Source organism: Leishmania panamensis (genome assembly GCF_000755165.1).
Source record: "Leishmania panamensis strain MHOM/PA/94/PSC-1 chromosome 27 sequence".
In the NCBI taxonomy this organism is placed as follows: Eukaryota; Euglenozoa; class Kinetoplastea; order Trypanosomatida; family Trypanosomatidae; genus Leishmania; species Leishmania panamensis.
Genome location: NC_025873.1, coordinates 622,777 through 640,322, shown reverse-complemented (window position 1 = coordinate 640,322; position 17,546 = coordinate 622,777). Strand labels below are relative to the sequence as shown.

The 17,546-nt window shown below is 56.4% G+C and overlaps 3 protein-coding genes across 3 annotated transcripts, besides 3 other annotated features; all 3 read right to left on the bottom strand.

Moving 5' to 3' along the window:
- Nucleotides 1-1,486: 1,486 nt before the first annotated feature.
- On the bottom strand, nt 1,487-3,865 carry LPMP_271620 (hypothetical protein; the record flags this gene model as incomplete). Its single annotated transcript, XM_010701947.1, has 1 exon — nt 1,487-3,865. One exon carries the CDS (start codon nt 3,863-3,865, stop codon nt 1,487-1,489), a length of 2,379 nt encoding a protein of 792 aa, XP_010700249.1.
- Nucleotides 3,866-4,547: 682 nt separating this feature from the next.
- Nucleotides 4,548-5,131: a repeat region.
- A 652-nt stretch (nt 5,132-5,783) lies between these two features.
- Nucleotides 5,784-6,727: a repeat region.
- Nucleotides 6,728-6,924: 197 nt separating this feature from the next.
- Nucleotides 6,925-7,900: a repeat region.
- A 584-nt stretch (nt 7,901-8,484) lies between these two features.
- Nucleotides 8,485-9,126, bottom strand: EIF4E1 (eukaryotic translation initiation factor eIF-4E, putative; the record flags this gene model as incomplete). The annotated part of the gene is made up of 1 exon (XM_010701946.1): nt 8,485-9,126. One exon carries the CDS (start codon nt 9,124-9,126, stop codon nt 8,485-8,487), a length of 642 nt encoding a protein of 213 aa, XP_010700248.1.
- Nucleotides 9,127-15,627: 6,501 nt separating this feature from the next.
- LPMP_271600 (histone H1-like protein) lies at nt 15,628-15,813 on the bottom strand (the record flags this gene model as incomplete). Its single annotated transcript, XM_010701945.1, has 1 exon — nt 15,628-15,813. The coding sequence occupies one exon, from the start codon at nt 15,811-15,813 to the stop codon at nt 15,628-15,630; it is 186 nt and encodes a 61-aa protein (XP_010700247.1).
- Nucleotides 15,814-17,546: the final 1,733 nt, after the last annotated feature.

Below are 17,546 nucleotides of genomic sequence, written 5' to 3'. Positions count from 1 at the left end.
GCACACACACACAAAAAGCGATGAAATACTCGGAAAGAAATTAGGGGTGGGGAAGCAACAATGCAAGAGTGAGTGTACGTGTGTGTGTGGGTTGGGCTGGGTTGGGTTGGGTTGGGGGGATGGTGAGCGAAAGTCCGTACACGCGAACGCAGCTGCAACGATGAAAGCCGGTGGAGAAAGCGAAAAAGGGCACTGAAAGAATGACGTGGACCGGCAACAACTAACGACGACTTGGTTCCAAGAACAAAACGAAACGAGTGGGTAGGCGGTTTTAGATGCGCGTGTGTAAGCGTGTGGGCGCAGGCGACTACCTGAGCAGGGTTACCTACGGTGATGATGATGGAGGTCGACGACGGCACGAAAGGGCTAGAGAGACCGTGAGTCGAGGGGCGTAAAGCAAAGAAACAGAGTGGAGGATGTTAGAGAGAGAGAGAGCAAGCGAGTACGAAAAGAGCCGCCTTAATACGCGACAAGAAGCCCTTGAGTCCGTGGAGAGAGTCGATTGTGTGCAATAGGCGTGGAGGCGGCATAAATTTCTTCTCCCAGTGCCAAGTCACGGTGCGTGCGCGGTAGCGATGAAACGTGACTGGATAGTCGAACAAGTAACGCGCGGACAAGGACAAACATACAGAAGCCCTCCTGACTGCCGTCAAGCGCAGTAGTGCTGCCTATCGGCTGATCTCATGGGTTGAGCAACGAGTTGAGCGACTCCCTCAAGTGTATCTCTTGATGACTATATATACACACATATATATATGTGGGTGTGTGCTTGTTTGTTTATGACTATCTCTACGTTTGCTCGAGAGCTGCACGCCATTGACACCCTCTTCGGACTCTCCTCCTGCTCCCTCCTCTCTCGTTTTCTGCGCTGCGCTACACAACATACGTGATGAAGCAGGCGCAGTGAGCGGGGAGTGTGAGAGGTGCAGGCAAGAGAAGAAGGTCGTAGCATGGCACGCAGCAGCATGGTCTTTGTAATACATCACAGACGCGCATACCAACAATTACACGCACATCCACGCCACCATCATTAGCCTTCCTATCAAAGGTCACCGCACAGAGCAGTAAGCGAGACCGAACACCTATGTACATTCAACGGAAGCGGCGTTTGACTCTGTCCTGCGCTTGGCAGCCCCGAGCGCGCAGACGCACTCACCAAAGTAGGGAAGGGGAAGAGATCAAAGAAGAACACAAAACAAGCACGCGGCTGCATGGAGGTGCTGGAAGACATCGCCAGCAAACCCCAGTCCGTGCGTCATGGCAGTAGTGCGCACGGCAGCACTCCCTCTCCTCTCCCAACGCAGTGGGGAAGGCAGGAGCTACACGAATACCCCAGCACCACCAGTCACACTCACGCAGACTCACACCGGCACCACGGCAAAGGAAAAAAAAAAGCAAAGACCACTGTGAGCTCCTTTGCCAAGCACTGGAGAAGGAGGCCTGATACGAGGGAGGGGCCGCACGCTGCACGGCTGCTTCACGCGACTCAGGCGGTCGACTCCGACTCCATGCGTTGAAGTTCCTGCCGGTGCAGCTTCTCCACCAGCTCCAGGAACTCTTCATCACGCTGCGGGTCCTGGGCGTACGGGTTGTTCAGATCCCCCAAGTCTGTCTCCTCCTTGACTGGCCGACGCTCGGCGAGTAGCGAATCAGTCGCGTCAACGTTCTCTTTCCCGGGCAGCGCTGCCACACCGTTACTCGACGCCGTCTGCGCAATCGTGCCGCGCAGACGTTCCGCTGCACCTTGGAGGCCAAAGCGATCAATCTCAGACTGCCGTTCAGACCAGCGCCAGTCGTAGTAGGCGACGCGCCGCGTCTCGCGCTCAAGCATAGCGCGCACGTACTTCTTCTCCCCATTGGACGCGCGCGACAACGCTGGAGGCAGGACATACCAGTGGAAAGAGCCGAGGTTGGTGCCGAGCAGCAGCTGCTGCGTGTACCGACGTGTCACGCGGTGTGGCAACGGCTGGAAGGCGATGGATGTGATGGCGTCCTGAACAAGATGGTGTGTCAGCATCGGCTCGGGGTTGCGGTCGAGCAGGTCCCAGACCTCCACCATTCCATTACCCGTGCCAACGATAATGAGGCCGGGGCGGCCTGGAGACCACGCCGCGCACATGACATTTCCGGGCCTCTGCGGGCATTCGTACAGTGGCATGAGCAGCCCATAGCGCCAAACCTTGAAGCAGCCATCACCGCAGGTCAGATAGACGTCACCAATGATCGGGTGCCGCTCCACGCAGTAGACGGGCCCGGCGTGTGCCGACGGTGCCACCGACCGCACAAACCGTGTGTCTTTCGTGTACCCAAAAGTGGGGACAACGATCGAGGATCGCCGCTCGTGCTGAGCGACCATGGAGCAGAACCCAAGTTCGCCGTCAGTGCTGGCGACAACAGCCGCATAGGAAGGAGAGTCGTCCACACTGCATCCGTTGAAGAAGAAGCGGAAACCCGGCATCTCACCAGTGCCGTCGGGCTTTGTCAGCTGATAGCGCAGCAGTGGCACCCATGGCTGCTCGTTGCTGCTGGTGCGGCTTTGATGCTTAATCTTGCGCAGCTTATCCTGCGGCAGGTGTTGCGGGCGCGTGTCCCACACAAGCATCGTGCCGTCTTCACTGAGGGTAGCAAATTGGTGGGTCTCGTTCACGACTGTCTGCTTGCCGTCAAAGCCGAACTCGATTTTCTCTGGCAGCCACTGCAGGTCATGCACCGGGCCCTGGTGCGACAACTCGACGCGCGATTGCTGAGACGGCTGCAGACGAGGGACCCGGACATCTCCATCGACCTCGAGGCTAATACCCTTGAGACTGTCCGGCATGCGGGGCACCTCGCTCACCTCTCGGAACTCTCCTGCCTCCCCGCTGCCACCGCCGACAGCCGCCGCATTGGATTGCGGTTTCTGCGACTGCTGATGCTGGCTTGCGTTGGAGAAGAAGTTAACTACGTCGGCCTTGCTGAGATCCCAGAGAAAAATCTGGCCATTGAGGGAACCGCCGGCAACCAAGCTGGGCCGAGTTGGATGAAAGTGAAGCACCTGCACTTCCTCCGGGGCCTCGAGCAAGTAGCGGGGATGCATCGGGTCATTCAAGTCCCACACAAGGGAGACGCTGCTTTCACACCGCCCATTAGCCTGCAGGCGCTCTGGCAACGTCTGCAAGGCGATCGAGGCGACGCACACAAAGTGGTCGCGCCTCCGCCCGCTGCGCCAGCTCACCCCGCTCACCTTCCGCCCCTTGGTAGAGTTGTGGACGTAGTTTGCCTTCTCAATCAGGACGAGCTCGTCATGGGTAGCGATGACGGCGTCGTCCTCGTTGAAGTTTCGGAAGTCGTCAGTGTAGATCGGCACCTGGTAGTTTTGCGTCAGACAGAGCAGCGTGCGCGGGAGCACCTTGTCGAGAAACGCGCGGAGATTCGGCTGCTCCTCCTTCGGCGGGGGCACGTGCCGGATGCACGCATCCACGACAGTCGGCTCCGCCTGCGCCACCGCGTTCACACGCCGGGCGTGGTGTGTTTGCGTGGAGGCAGTCGTTCGCCGTGGGACGGCCTGCACGCCGGTGTCCACTTCATCGCGCATCACCTCGTAAAGCGGGTTGTCGACGGATCGTAGGTCGCGGCTGTCCTCGTTCGCTTCCTTTGTGATGTAGCCGTTGTGCGCCGAGGTGCGGTGACGCAGAATGGCCTGTCGCGCAATCTCGAAGTGGACTGTGATAGGTAGGCGACTCGGTATGGCTGGAGCACCGACCCGGTCCGTGTCTTTCTGCTTTCGGATTTCCTCCTCGCTGCCGTAGCTCTGCCAGGTGCCACGTGGCACGACGACGCGAAGTTCTTCAGCGACCTGAAGCAGCTCTTGGGTGACAAGCGCCATCGGTGCAGCTTGGGCGGCGGCCGGGGTGACGGCGCCAGCCGGTGCCGCCGCAGTAGTCGCCGTCGTCACAACCTGGGAGGTAAGGATTTTGGGATGCCGGGGAATCCCACTTTGCACAGCGGTCATTGACATGGTTAAGCTGATCCTCCAGTGGGAGACTCAACGTGCGAGACTTCGCTTGTGTTGTTGTGTTGGCTACGAGAAAGGGCAGGGACGGGTGGTCGCATGGGCATCGGCGGTGCGGTGTGGGAAGGGAGGTGGCAGGGAAGCAGCAGAGGAGAGAGGAGGTGAGTAGGAGCAAGTGGTACTGGAGGATTTCCTCGCAGGGCAGAGCAGAAAAAGCTTGCCGCCCCCCCCCCCGCTGACCGGCAAGGAGAGCAAAGAAGCACGAGTGGCTCCTCTTTCCGCGCCGCCAACCATGAGAGAGAACAGCCACGACAACGACAAACGCACAAGTGAGCGGCATGTGCACGTGTTGAAGAGGACAAGAAGGGGGAGGGGAGGTGGGCCGTTCACCTCACCGAGCACAGCTGCCTCGGCGCTTCGAGTTCCCAATGGGCGTTCCCACATTGTGCTCCGTTCTCTTCTCCCTCTCTCGCACCAGCGTGACGCGCACAGGGGAAGGGAGAGGATGGAACCACCGGAAAAAAAAATGGCGTGAACGAGTTGTTCACGGTATTCGTTCAGCACGCCCATTCTGCCATGGACCATATGAGTGCACGCAGCTCAACCAAGTCAACCACAGGCCCCATTGCGCGTGGTGTGCGGCAGCCGTAGACACACGCGGTGCAGCAACGCACCGACACCGTCATCCGAGCACGCCCTCCCCCCTGCCTCGAACTCCACCCACCCCGCGCTCCGCAGGCCGCCCCACAGCCGCTCCTCCCACCACGCCGATCGCCACCTGGTGCATCCCTCGGGGTGGCACTCAGGCTCCCCACACTAGTACGTAGCGAGGGCCGGGTGAGACACGTTCGAGTCGCGCCGACACGCTGCCCATCACATGGGTGGCACAGGGGGAGGGGGGTTCACGGACGCGGGCCGCTGCGACGCAACGCCATCCAGGACCGGGGTGCCAACATCAGCAGCGATCCACCCCCGCTCTGACTTCCCTAATGTCGTCGGTATGCGACGTTGCCACCATCCGAAGCGGTTCGGCATTGGCAGGGATGGAGGAGGGCTGCCTGGCTTCTCCACACCGCAGAGTGGGGGAGGGGGGGATACTGACCCCTGAGACGCCACGCGCTGAGGCGTCCCCTGCCATCATCCAGTGTTTCGATATCAAGGGAGGATGGGATATCCACAGCAGCGTACACGTCACATACGCGCTCCTTTTTTTTTCCGCCGGCACGCACACCCATACACTTGTCTGTGGTTATTTTGCCTCTTTTCTTTGCGTCTTCTGGTTGCCATAGGCGAGCAAACGCAAGAGGAAGCAGTCAGAGAGGTGGAGAGACGCACACCCCATCATCATCATGTGTGCATCAGTTCTACCGCAGCACATCCTGCCGCGCCGCTCACGCACATCTGAATGGAAGCGTTTGAAGTGCCTAAAAGCACTTAAAACGTCCAGAAAAACTCACGGACGGAACGCAGTTTCAGCTGAAGAGGTGCACCGACGAATATGCTCCCCAAACGTACATGGGTTCTCGCTTTACAGAAGTATTGGCCTCCAACCAGCTCGTTATCAGTTGGCTTTGCGTTCATTGGTGATGTGGGGGAGGAGTGGCATTTTCCATCGTCACCTTGGGGACTTGTCGGCTCGCCGTTGCCATCTCTACGCCCTGGCTCTTCCCCTCGTCAGCTCTCACAACTGCTCTTGCTACCCCCTGCACCCTACAAGAAAACAATTTGCTTAACTCTTACGTAACCCTGCTCCAGGCAAGAGGAGATGAGCCTCTTTTGCTCAGCATCTCCCTCTACCACGAACAAGTCTACAAAGATCTGCATAGAGCCCGCTTTGACCCACCCCTGCTGCACTACGGTGAAGCCCGAGTCGTCTCGGACGAGACGCCCTGCCGTCGAATCAAACCGCGCGTCCAACGGACTCTTCTCGGCCTTCCTCGCCCCTTCTTCGGATGCGCGATGGGCGCCAGACGGACTCGGGTGAACCGCACGTCTCGATCCGAGTGGGCCGCAGCACCGGGGGCCCGCTCGAGGACAGAAGCGGTGGCTGCTATCGTAGGGGGTAATAGGGAATGCTGGCCTAGCCTCCTCCGGGAGCGATGACCAAGCCAGCCACTCATGCAGTGGGCGCCGGTGCCTCCTACCACTGTCAATTCCGCAGGCTTGTAGATTTCCCATAGTGCTCCAGCTCACGGTGACCAAAGACAAACTGAAGAGGAGAGTACGACGGACTAGTGGCGCCAGCTTTTGTGTCCTGAGATGCCGCAGCACGCCATCCCCCCATCCTTGTAGGGTCCCGTGCTGAGCGCCATGAGGAGGGAGGGTGATGCGGCAACACCAGCCACGCTTGTTTTTTTTTCAGTGCCTTGGTTGCTGAAGTTGCCTTCGCACCAGGCCAAAGCCCAGATCTGCTGCTTCGCACTCAGCGCAGCAGCTGCAAGGGGTCCGCAGCCTCTTGTCGCTGCACCTACAAGTGTATTATTGTTGTAAGCGCATCGCGGCTGCTTCTGGTGTGACGCGGCTGCTCGTACCGCACCGTTGGTTCACAGCGGGGCAGGGCGACTTCGCAAAGGGGTAGAGGGCGCTGCCCGCACGTCGCGCCTTTTCTCGTTCTCGAGAGACCCCGCCGCAGCCCGCTGGGGCGCGATGGGCCCAATTGTACGCGACCGCTGCGCATGGGGGAGGCGTGCGGATGTGGTGCTCCGAAGGGGTCGACGCCTGCACGCCCGTGTGAGAACCGTCGAAGCATTATGACCACACCGTCATTCAGCGTCTACACCTCCCCGCCGCAAGTGCAGAAGGCAGCCTCCTTGAGTGGTTGTGGAGGGATGCAGGAGGGTGCGGTGTACAAGCACTATGGCGTCGAGGCGCAGTGGATCCGCCCCTCTCAGTACGTACCCGCTGCCTGCGTCTGTTGCGGCTCCCACTGCGATTGCGGCTGCTTTGGCGTGAATGCGCTCAAGGACCCCTCCCGCAGTGCTTGCTAGCACTATCCCACCACGCGGTGGCGCCGCAGAGTTGCTCTGATCCAATCAGTGCCCTGGGGAAAGAGCTGGGGTGGCCCTTTGATGGACCTCACTCCTGCGAAGAGATTGCCCTCAGCTTGGCAGGTCGAGCAGTGCTGCTTGGATGCCCTCTACGAGGTGTCGGCCAGTACCACGCATTGGCTAGAGGGCCAATGTTGGGAAAGAGGGAGTAGCGATTCCCCTTCCCGGCACGGGCGTGCCACGGGGAGCTTCAGCTGGTGGCGGTGTCGCGCACCAAAGGGTGTGCCCTTCGCTTTGGGGGAAACTCAGCTCCACGAAGTGCTCCAGTGCCCCGTGCTCGGCCCTCCAGAGGGTGGGCTGCAGTGTGGTTTGCATGACATGCTTGCCTGCGGAGGGCGAGAAGAGTGGGAAGTCACCAGCAAAGGAGGCGTGGTGCGGTCCGGGTGTCCTGCTGAGCTCCAGACTCAGTGCGTCGACCCCAAACAATGATGAGGGCCTCGGACAGAGACCTGAGGAGCCCCGCAAGTAAATTTGGTCCTCTTCCATTTCGCCTCGTGAAAGCGAGCGCAGACAGGGAGACCGCCTCAGACATCCACTACCCAACAAGTACGAGGTGTGGGCCTACGTTCAACTTGCTCAGTACCGTGATGATAACAGCGTGGTTCCGTGAGCCGAACCACCGGGCGTGGTCCACAAGCACTTCTCCTACCTTGGCACCGGACTGGGGCTGCACCGCTTTGTGCAGGAGCAAGTCCAGAGGCTCTACAGTGGAGCGGGGAGGGGGGAAGCAAGACCACTGAGGTTGGATCTTGTTTTCCACATGGCCACGCAGGCCTGTCGCGAGACCATTCGCTCGAGTAACCTGCGCAGACCTCCGGTGAGCCTCACAGGGCGGTAGGACGGGGGTTACGTCGAGCTTGCGGTACTAACGAGAGGAAAAGAAAGAGTCTGCGACAGAACACACACACACAGACAAATACCATCCAGGCATCTGTCCATGGTGGAAAGAAATCGGAAAGCAGAGAGGAGAGAAAGAGATGAGTGAAGTAGGGAGGGATCTGGGAGATGGTCGGTGAGAGCGTAGAGGGAAGAGAGGGGGTTGGTCTGTCGTCTTACAGTCCTGTAATGGCCCTCCGTAGGGTTGTGAGACGCTGCTGCTCGTTATGCATCTCTCCCCCTCTCCCTGGCTCCAGGTGCACCACAGCACTCCGATCTACACAAAAAGAGGCGTCGACGCACTGCTTCAGGCGAGCAAGCTTTACACACGCACAACTACAAAACGAGAGAGGGAGGGCGGTCGCTGGCATCAACGCCGAAAACGACAACCATCGGCAACACGTCATAGAGTGAGTGAAACATCAGAAGACAAAATAACAACAGACAAGAGAACAGTTTTTTCCCTTTAAAAAACCATGTAGACAACACCACCACAAAAAGTAAACAAGCAAGCATCGACCACAGAAAGGTGGCCAGTCCAGACACATACTCACACAAACATCCACATTGCTAAGAAGCCTCGCCGTGCTTTGTGAAGACAACGGATGCAATCGGCGCCAAGCTCGCCTCCTTTGTTAGCGCCTTCTTCAGCACCTCGATCTTGTCCGTTGCTGATGCATCGCTCACCCACACGGCGAGACGGTTGTGGTATTTACGCTTCGACATGACAATACCCGTCACGAACGGCTCCGCTGATGCGTCCTTCTTCTCTACGCAGTCAAGATATTCGCCTACAGTGGCCATCAGAACATTCTCCCATGCCTTATCAAGGTCAGTCTTGGCCTCCGCCGCGCTACCATCGGCTGCTGCAGCGCTGCTGGAGTTGTTACTGCTCCGACCATTGGAGCTGGTGATATCAAGGTTCACCCAGAGCTTTCCACCCTTCTTGTTTACCGGGTCCTCCCACATGGGCTTCACACCTTCCTGGAAGAAGTGGTACTGCGAGGAGGTGCGCAGGGCGTGAAGAGGCTTCATGTACCGGAGCATGACGAAGAACTCCTCCACGGAGCGCACGGTCATAATGGGCACCAAGGACATCTCCCAGTTTTCCGTGTTGTACGTCGATGGACTATCGTACCAGAGCGTCCAGGCACGCTGCAGCTTATGCAGGTTCGTCATTTTGTAAGGAGGAGCGGAAGATGGAGCTGACATGCCGTAGCCCGAAAAGTGCGTGTGTTTGGGGAGCGCTGAAGGGGGGGTGGGGCGTAAGGAGATGTCCTTCAGGCAGGGTGATCTGCGGCGGTTGAGTCCTTTCACCACAGTGGTAGAAGAACAAAAGAAACGGCAAAGCGAGTCCACTCGTCAAGCAGCTGCAGGTGCGGACGCGGAGGGGAACAGACAAGTTCGCACCGATGGAGCGATAACAGAAAAAGAGGCGTTAGGGAAATGATTCACACACGCGTGCGCGCACCCACGAAAGCGAAACAAACAAACAAGCGAAGCCGACGCACGCAGAAGAGAGAAGAGGAGCACCAACGTACAAGAGGAGAAAAGTCAAAGAACCCCAATGAGTGACTGCCTGGGGGAGGCGTGGACCAGTAAAAGACCGGAAAGAGAGAGAGCGAGAGCGAGCGGTCTACAACGAAGACGCACACAGTAAGAGAGACAAGAGCACACACTCGCTGAGATGAAGAGAGAGGATGCAAAAGGGCGAGAGAGAGAGAGGCGATGAGGAAGTACGAGTGAGAGCGATACTCCAAAGGACGCAACTTCTGTTATCTGTGGCACACCCACACACCCACACACACAAACCTAAACATAAACACGCACTTAGAACACCACCGTCACCACCGCTAGCGTAGAGAATGCGCGAAAGGGAGAGAGAGAGAGCTAAATAGAAAGCACAGAGACTGACACAAACAGAGAGAGAGAGAGTCCAAAGAAATAAAGAACATAAATACTGAGGGAAGAAGGAGAAAAAGGTCAAAAATTACCCAAGAATATGCAGAGAGAGAGAGAAAGAGAGAGTAACAGAAAAGGTGAATGAAAAAAAAGAGAGAGAGAGAGAGACAACTCGTGAGTAGGTGAAATGAGCGGTAGCGCGTATGTTTGTCCGTATCGGCGGGCCTGTACGGGTTCCTGCAGGAGACGGCTGCGGCTACTTTGTGTTTACCACCTTCTCTTTTTCGTCTCTTCTTCCTTCGCACTTCCTCTCCTGCCTGTGTGTGTGCGTGTAGCGCAAAAAAGGAGAAAAAGTCAACCACAAAAGTGTCGGCGAAGTAACTCCCCTCCCCTCCCCTCACCCACGGCTAAAGCGCACAAAGCGAGGAGGAGACACAACCACAAAAGACACGAACAAAAAGGGCAGACACGACGATGACAGCAAACGCGAGACGAAAAGCGAGGACAAGAGGCACCTTAGCCACCGAAACACGAAGAGAGAGAGAGAGAGGGCGGGCGGGCGAGCGAGGAAGGGGGGAGAGGGAGGGAGAAGGCGAGCAGAGGAGCGGTGATCAAGGAGGAGGAGGAGAGAAATAAATAAATAAAACGTCGCCAGAAATGCCCGTGAGCTATACAGCAACAACACCCTAACGTTAGTGGAGGGGGGAAAGAACAACAGGGAAGGGGATACTGGGCGATGATGAATTATGATTGCACAAGTGCACGTGTAGCTGTGCGTATTGGGGGGGGGGAGCTGTATGCACGCTTATCTCTGTGGGTGTGCCACACGGTTGCACGAAACAGAAGCTAGGGGGGTTGGCGGTGAAGGCAGTGACTGGGAACCAGGAGACCTGATAAACAACGCGTTGAAATGCGCAGGACTTGTTGAGCTGCGCGACACTGTCCTTCCAGCACGCAGGATCAAACAGTTTCCCCCCGCCTTTTTTTTCTTCGATAGATTACTGCTCAAGGAGTTGACGGTGAAGAAAAAAAGGGATCCGTGCGTGAGCCTTTTCGTTTCGCTATGAAAATTTCTTTTTTTTTCCCGTTCCTCTGCGAGAAACGAAAACACAAAAAGCGACGGCTTGACGATGAGGCGACTTGAGGCCGGGGGTTTGATGACGACAACTAAGGTTGGGGGAGGGGGGATAGGAAAAGAGAAAGGCACAGCTGTGAGGCACCGCTAGCGGCTCTTTAAGTAAAGAGAGATTCGCAGGAGGAAGAGAGCAGGTCCGGGTGATGCGCAAAGCGGAAAGAGAGAGAGAGAGTGATCACTCTCTCTTCCGGTATCTCTTGCGGCTTTGTTCTCCTTGCTGCCCTTCGGAGGGGAGGGGGAGGGGCTACAGATGTGTCAGTAAAAGTCAGCGCGTATCTCGGAGTGCAGCTGTCGTAGTATCGAAGGGATGCGCCGGTGGATTTCGCTTTCTTTTCGGGAGGGGCGGGGGGGGGGCGTAGGAACAACCCTCTTCGCGCCTCTTACCGATCTTTTTTACTTTGGTGGTGGGAGAGGTGACGCTTGGCTAGTCGGTGTGATCGCTTGAGAAGTGGAAGAGGGAGGGAAAACGGATGAATGAAGTTTAGCTCTCTGCGGAAACAGCTGTCGTAGGCGAGCGAAATGGTGCACGTGAAGGAGTATGGCTGGGCATGAGAGAACGAGAGAGAGGAGGAGGAGGAACATCACGAAATAAAGAGTGAGGGCTAAAAAGGCAGACCCCTGCGTTCATGACAGTCCCCCGAGCGTCTGCATGCATGAGTGAGTACCCAGCAGTGCTCCTCCATGATCGTCGCACAAGGGGGGGGGGGTGAAAACAACCCAAAGAAAAGGAGGCTGCGCTGCGGTAAGGAGTGGCTACACAAATTACCACTCTGCAGAAGAGAACTGCCAAGCCAGGTGAGGACCGATTCAGGCGAAAGTAGAGAGTCTGAGTCCTCGTTGCCCAGCATTGGGCTGCACCACCGGGCCCGCCACCCCACCCCCGCGTTCTCGCTGGCGAGTGTTTCTACTGTGGGCACAAGCGAGCCGTTCTTTCAATTGAGTGCTTACATGTGAACATTGGCCTCTTCGGCTTTTTTTTTGCTCGCAACTTCCTGCAGGGCTGTACCGTGAGCACTTTGTGTGCATGCGTGGGTCGGTGTAGGTGTGGGCGTGAGGTGACTACGATGGGTGCCTGGTACAAGCCGAGCAAGCACATACGCATTTAAAGAGGGGAAAAGAGACCGGAACGATCGGTTGGTCTGCTCGGCACGGCCACCTGAGAGAGGGAGAGAGCACTTTACTTACCTTTTGATGGTGTTTGACCATTTTTTTCGACCTCTCTCCTCCCTCTTTCACCTCCAGCGCGCGCCTTTCCCTTTCCCTCTTCCGCTTCCTGCTCACAGAGCAGACCCACTCACCCTAAAAGAATGAAATAGAGAAGCATAGAAGGAGGAGGAAAGCAAACATACAGTCACGAGCAGAGCGCGCGCGCGCAAGGCAGGGATGCAGTTGCATCACCGGCAAAAGCCCGCGGGGAGTGCAAGAAAGGTAAGAGGAGAGGGAAAAGAAGAAGCGAGGCTCAGTGCGATACAACAAGGTGGTGCATTCGCCCCCCCCCTCCCCCCCCCACACACACCAATCAACAAAATCAGCGCAGAAAATAGCCAATGGTCATCGATAGAGGGAAAAGAGCGAATAGTGTAAAGGGAGGGGGAGGGAAAGAGGATGCAAGGAGAGAGAGGTGCGAGGACACGGACAACGCATGAGACTGCGAAGAAGACACAGCACAATTGGGGGAACCTAGACTACCCTTCTCACTCGCACGGCCGCCTTTGCGGCTAACCTGACGTTTTAGCAACATCCCAACCAAGAAGGATGAAGCCGTCGTTTTTTGCTTACTGATAATGACGAGCACCCATCCAGCGTTTGTGCCTAACTCGGAAGCAGAGCAGCACAGTACGACACACGGCTTGTGCTTCATCTTGCCTATCCCTCTCTGCTTGTTTGACGTCCATCGATATACCCACGCTTCTCTGTGTGTGGGTGTGCTGAGACCTCAGCTCCGCACAATATATATATATATATATATATATATTGTGCTTTCGCTTTGATTGGCGTCGAAAAGGCGGATAAATTGAGGTAACACGACACCCTCTTTGACATCCTCTACATCGCAGGTGCCGTGGGGGTGGGGGTGTGAGGAGGAAGCACTGGGCTTCCTCACTGTGCGGTTCTTTATCGCTGCATGTGGAGCAGCGGCTATTGGTGGATACGAGGGAAAGGGTACTGCCGAGGATGGGGGAGAGGGGGTAGAGAAAAAGACCGAGGCATACACAAAGGTGGTAGTGTATTGTGAGTGGAAAATCACAAGTGGCGGCGAGCTGATTGAAAGAGGGCGCAACAAAGCCTGCAAAAAAGAAAAACACACACACACACACACCAGCTGGGGATTGTGCTGTTGGTGTGCGTGTAAATATTTACGTCGGTGTGGGTCTGGTTGTGGTGATGGTGTGAGAGGGGCTCATAGTTATTCTCCGCACTGCAGCTGAAAGGAAGTGAAGGCAAAGGAGAGAGCGGAAGAAAAGCGACGCCACGAAGCACAAGTGCGCATCTACACAAAGCGAGTTTGATGTCACGTAAGGGAGAGACAGAGGCGTCGCGCGCACTGCACATCGAAGAGAAAGAGAAACGCACGTGACGGTTTAGAGAGGTTAGTCATGAAGGATGAGTGTGATGACGAAGTCAGCATGAAGGTTAATTCCTGGTGTTAAAGGGGGGAGGGAGGGTGCGAGGTGCACGGGGTGCACGGCGTGGGGCTTTCAAACACACACACACACACACACACACGCATACGTACATGCGAAATCTGTCAGATGAGGGGGGGCCGCACACCGTTGCTCCATGCCGCTACAGCGCCCAGCCCCAAGTGAATGAACACGTGCACGGACAGGGAGAAAGGTATACAAGACCCCTTACGCCCATGCGTATCTCTGCCCAGGCATCACGACCTCTCCGAGATGCTGAGGGAACGCAAGGCTGCCCTCGTGAAACACGACGATTACTCTCGCTTATGTGCAAGAGCGGCCTTGAGAACTGTGTGCTTGTGTGCACTTCAATTCATGAGTGCGCGTGCTCGCCCACAGGTGCACGAGCATCTAGACCACGCTTTTTGCTTTGCCTTCTTGCCCATGCTCGATTTCCGTCTTCACAATCGTCGTACGTTTTCTTTTTTGTTTTCTCTACTGGCGTCTTCACATCCGGAGCGAGGTACAGGCATGAGTCGCAATCCTATGAAGGCACACACGACACACGACTGGACATCCAGTCCCGCGCGCTCACATTGTACCCGGAAGAGGAAGAGATGATGAGGAGCGTAGGACAAGGGGTCGCCAAGGACGATCGCAGGGCATAAAGCGAACAAATCGTGGGCATTCTCACAAGAGGTCTCGATGGAGAAAATAGAGATACAGGAGACACAAAAACACTAAAAAAAAAGTGGCAGTCATACAAGTACACACTCCCCTCATGCGCCCGTCGTCGTCGTCGTCTTCGTTCTCTCCCTCCTCTCTCTCTCCCTCTCTCTCTTGTCGTATTGCCCTCTTTGTTTTTTTTTTTTGGGTTCCGCGCCTCCTCCTAACGCACTTTGTTTTGGATTTTACTTTTGTCGTCTTGCCTCAACGCACCACCCGCGGCAAAAAAAAAGAAAAATGGAGCAAACAGGGGCGTACATCGTGAGCGAAGAAGGGGGAAAAAAAAGGCGGAGGGAAATCAAAGGTGCGAGGGAGGTGAAGGGAGCCATTGGTGGGGAGGGGAGGTGGAAAGGCAGGGAGGAGGAGCCAAATGCCAACGAGGAAACGAGAGAGTGGGGAGGATGGCGAAGACAAGGCGATGGAGGGTGGGTGCGGAAGGAAGAGGAGAGGGACGGCAATGATGCATTCAAAATGTGGAAGTTGGACTCCATGTGGGTCTTGCCGCGGTTCTCCAACGTTTTCGTTTCCTTCTTTTCCCCTTCTTTTTTTTTTCGTTCGTTCGTTGGCGCATCTCCGTGTGCAGGCGCGTGTCTGTTCGAGTCCGCTTTTTAATGCGCTCAGCGCAGCTGACACCAACCACCATAAGGTAGGACGCAGACACACAGACAACCACACCCACACACACATGCCCACCCGCACACCGCACATTACATCGACACCTCAACAGACACACCTCAACAGACACACGCGGGGGGCAAGTAGGCAGACGTGAGGAAGAAAAGCACGCGATAGAGGAACATCAGCCGCGCAGCACACGTTATATGCCTTCACAAACCGAGACGAGAGAGAGAGAGGCAGAGGGGGGAGGAGGAGGGGGGGGGGGGTAAATGAGCGAGAAACACGCCCAACGTACACGAAACAAAGAGGTGGTACACGAATGAATCGTGGCAGAGAAGCGTACACACAGTAAGCGCAGAAACAAGGCCCCCACCAAGAAGATACAAACAAAACAGAAAGAAAGAAAGAGAGGAGGGAGGGGGGGGGGAAATAGTCTCTATGAGTTTGACCGAATGAAAATATGAAACCCCCCAAAAAAGAACGAGAAAAGATGCGGGAGAGAGTATACCCACACAGAAGGCGAAATGGCACACATCAGTGTTCCAAGCGTACACGTATGATGACTCTGTGCGCAGAGGCAATCCCCTAATCGCCCCCCTACGTGTCAGCGAGGCGGGAGAGGAAGAGAAGCAGCCGCAGCCAGCAAGAAAAAACAAACGCTGAAACAGTCGCTAACAGCGACGTGTGTCGACCTCTGCACTCCCCGGTCTACTTCTTGGCAACGGCCTTCTTTGCGCCGGCCTTCTTCTTCGGCGCGGCCTTCTTTGTCACCCTCTTCGCTGCCTTCTTCTTCGGCGCGGCCTTCTTTGTCACCCTCTTCGGGCGAGCAGCCTTGGAAGCGACCCTCTTCGCTCCGGTCTTCTTCGCGGAAGCCTTCTTGAGAGCAACAACCATGTTTGGATACGGTGGAAGGGGTACTGTTGGGGATGTGGGGGAAGGGGGCGGGTAGAGAAGATGCGAAGAAGATGAGTGGAGTAAGTAGTGGCTGTGAGAAGGAGAGTAGGTAGCGAGACGGTTGAGAGAGGAAGATCTAGCGAATGATTAGCGTGATAGAGGATGCCGTGATGCGCCAGAGAGGTGGGGGGAGGTTTGTTTTGTGCGCCACGTACGAAGGCATGCGCGTGCACGAGGGTGATGTGTTATGTGGTGGTGGTGATTGTGGATCACGGTAGCAGAAAGAAGGGGGCAACCAGCGTAGATGAACCGCACAAGACAGGGGTGTTGAGGTTATGCCGCAACACAGAGAGAGGGTGGGTCAGAGGGGGGCAAGAGCAGCAAAAAAAAAGGAGCCAGAGCGGCGGGGAGGGCGAGTGGAGTAGGAGGGACAACGAGAAAGGAACAGAACAAGCGATCCACGTCGCACTGGACACAGGCTGGCACAGCAGGAAATGAGTTGCAGACCGACACTGGTGGTGGTGGTGGTGGGGGGGGGGGAGCGGAAAAGGTCCCTTTTGCCATCGCCCCCGTCCGCAGCTTTCACTTCAGAGAGCATCGAGGACCGCCTTAAGGAAAGACCCCGGGCAGAGCCATTGGCAACTCATCACGTCTCCTTACCGATCTCAGCGCCTTTGTGCAGCCCGCTTTTTTATCCTCTTCTTCAGTCAAACGAAAAAAGGAAGGGGGAGGCAGGAGGCTGCGAGCGGGAAGCTGCGTCGGCACAATCAGCCTGGGAAAGACCCGAGGCCGCTCGGGTCTACTGTGACGATCCGAACAGACACGACGGCGGTGCTGCAGTGAAGTTTGCGCGTGCCTTTTTCCGTTTGTCCCCTGATGTGTTCGCTGCTGGTGTCTACTCAGTGAAGTGCCAGCACGCCAAAAAAGTGTGCCAGCCGTCTACGTCTCCTCCTCCTCATTGTGTGTGTGTGTGAGCGCATGTTTTTTTTTCTTTACCTTTCCGTTATGGGAACCGAGGTCAAAAGAGAAACTACGAACTGCTATTTATCATGAGAATGCCCTTCAGGGAGGGTTCGTTGGTGGTGGTGGTGGGCTGAGCACTACAGCAGCTCCAGCACACGCACCTGTGGTCATCTGCCATGTTTCCCTTAACAGCTCACCACACCGCCATCTTCGTCAACTCCTCAGTGCCCCATTCACGCAGTCCAGGTGAGGACAATGGCGGCCTACACAATGAGAAGAGACGTGAGGTACGGCTTCAAGAAAGGGAGAGAGTACGCGTGGTCAGGAGCTGCTTGACTGCCTTAGTGGTGGTCGTCCAGGTGCGACCACACGTAGCGGTGGGGGTCTAGCACCAAGTCGCGGGCGTTGTACTTGATCTGCATTGCCGGATACTCACCAATCCAAGCGCCAACCGAGAAGATAAAGAACATCCACCACGGATCGCGGTTGAGCTGCGTAAAGTGGCGCGGCACGAAGCCACCGAGGAACATGATGCTGACGCAGTTGTTGTGGGGTGGGAGGTGGGGTGTAAAGAGGTGGCGTGGAATAGCTGGGGTCAGCGAGGTGTGGCCGCGAGAAAGACAAGAGGGTTCTTTCGATAAAGCTGAAGGACACTTTTTATTGACTTTGTGCCAAATCGAAAGCGGAAGCGGAGGGGGGAGGGGGAGGAGGAGGAGTGATGTGAGACGGAGTTGGGGCCAGCCGAGTACAGCAGATGTCGCCATCAGCGT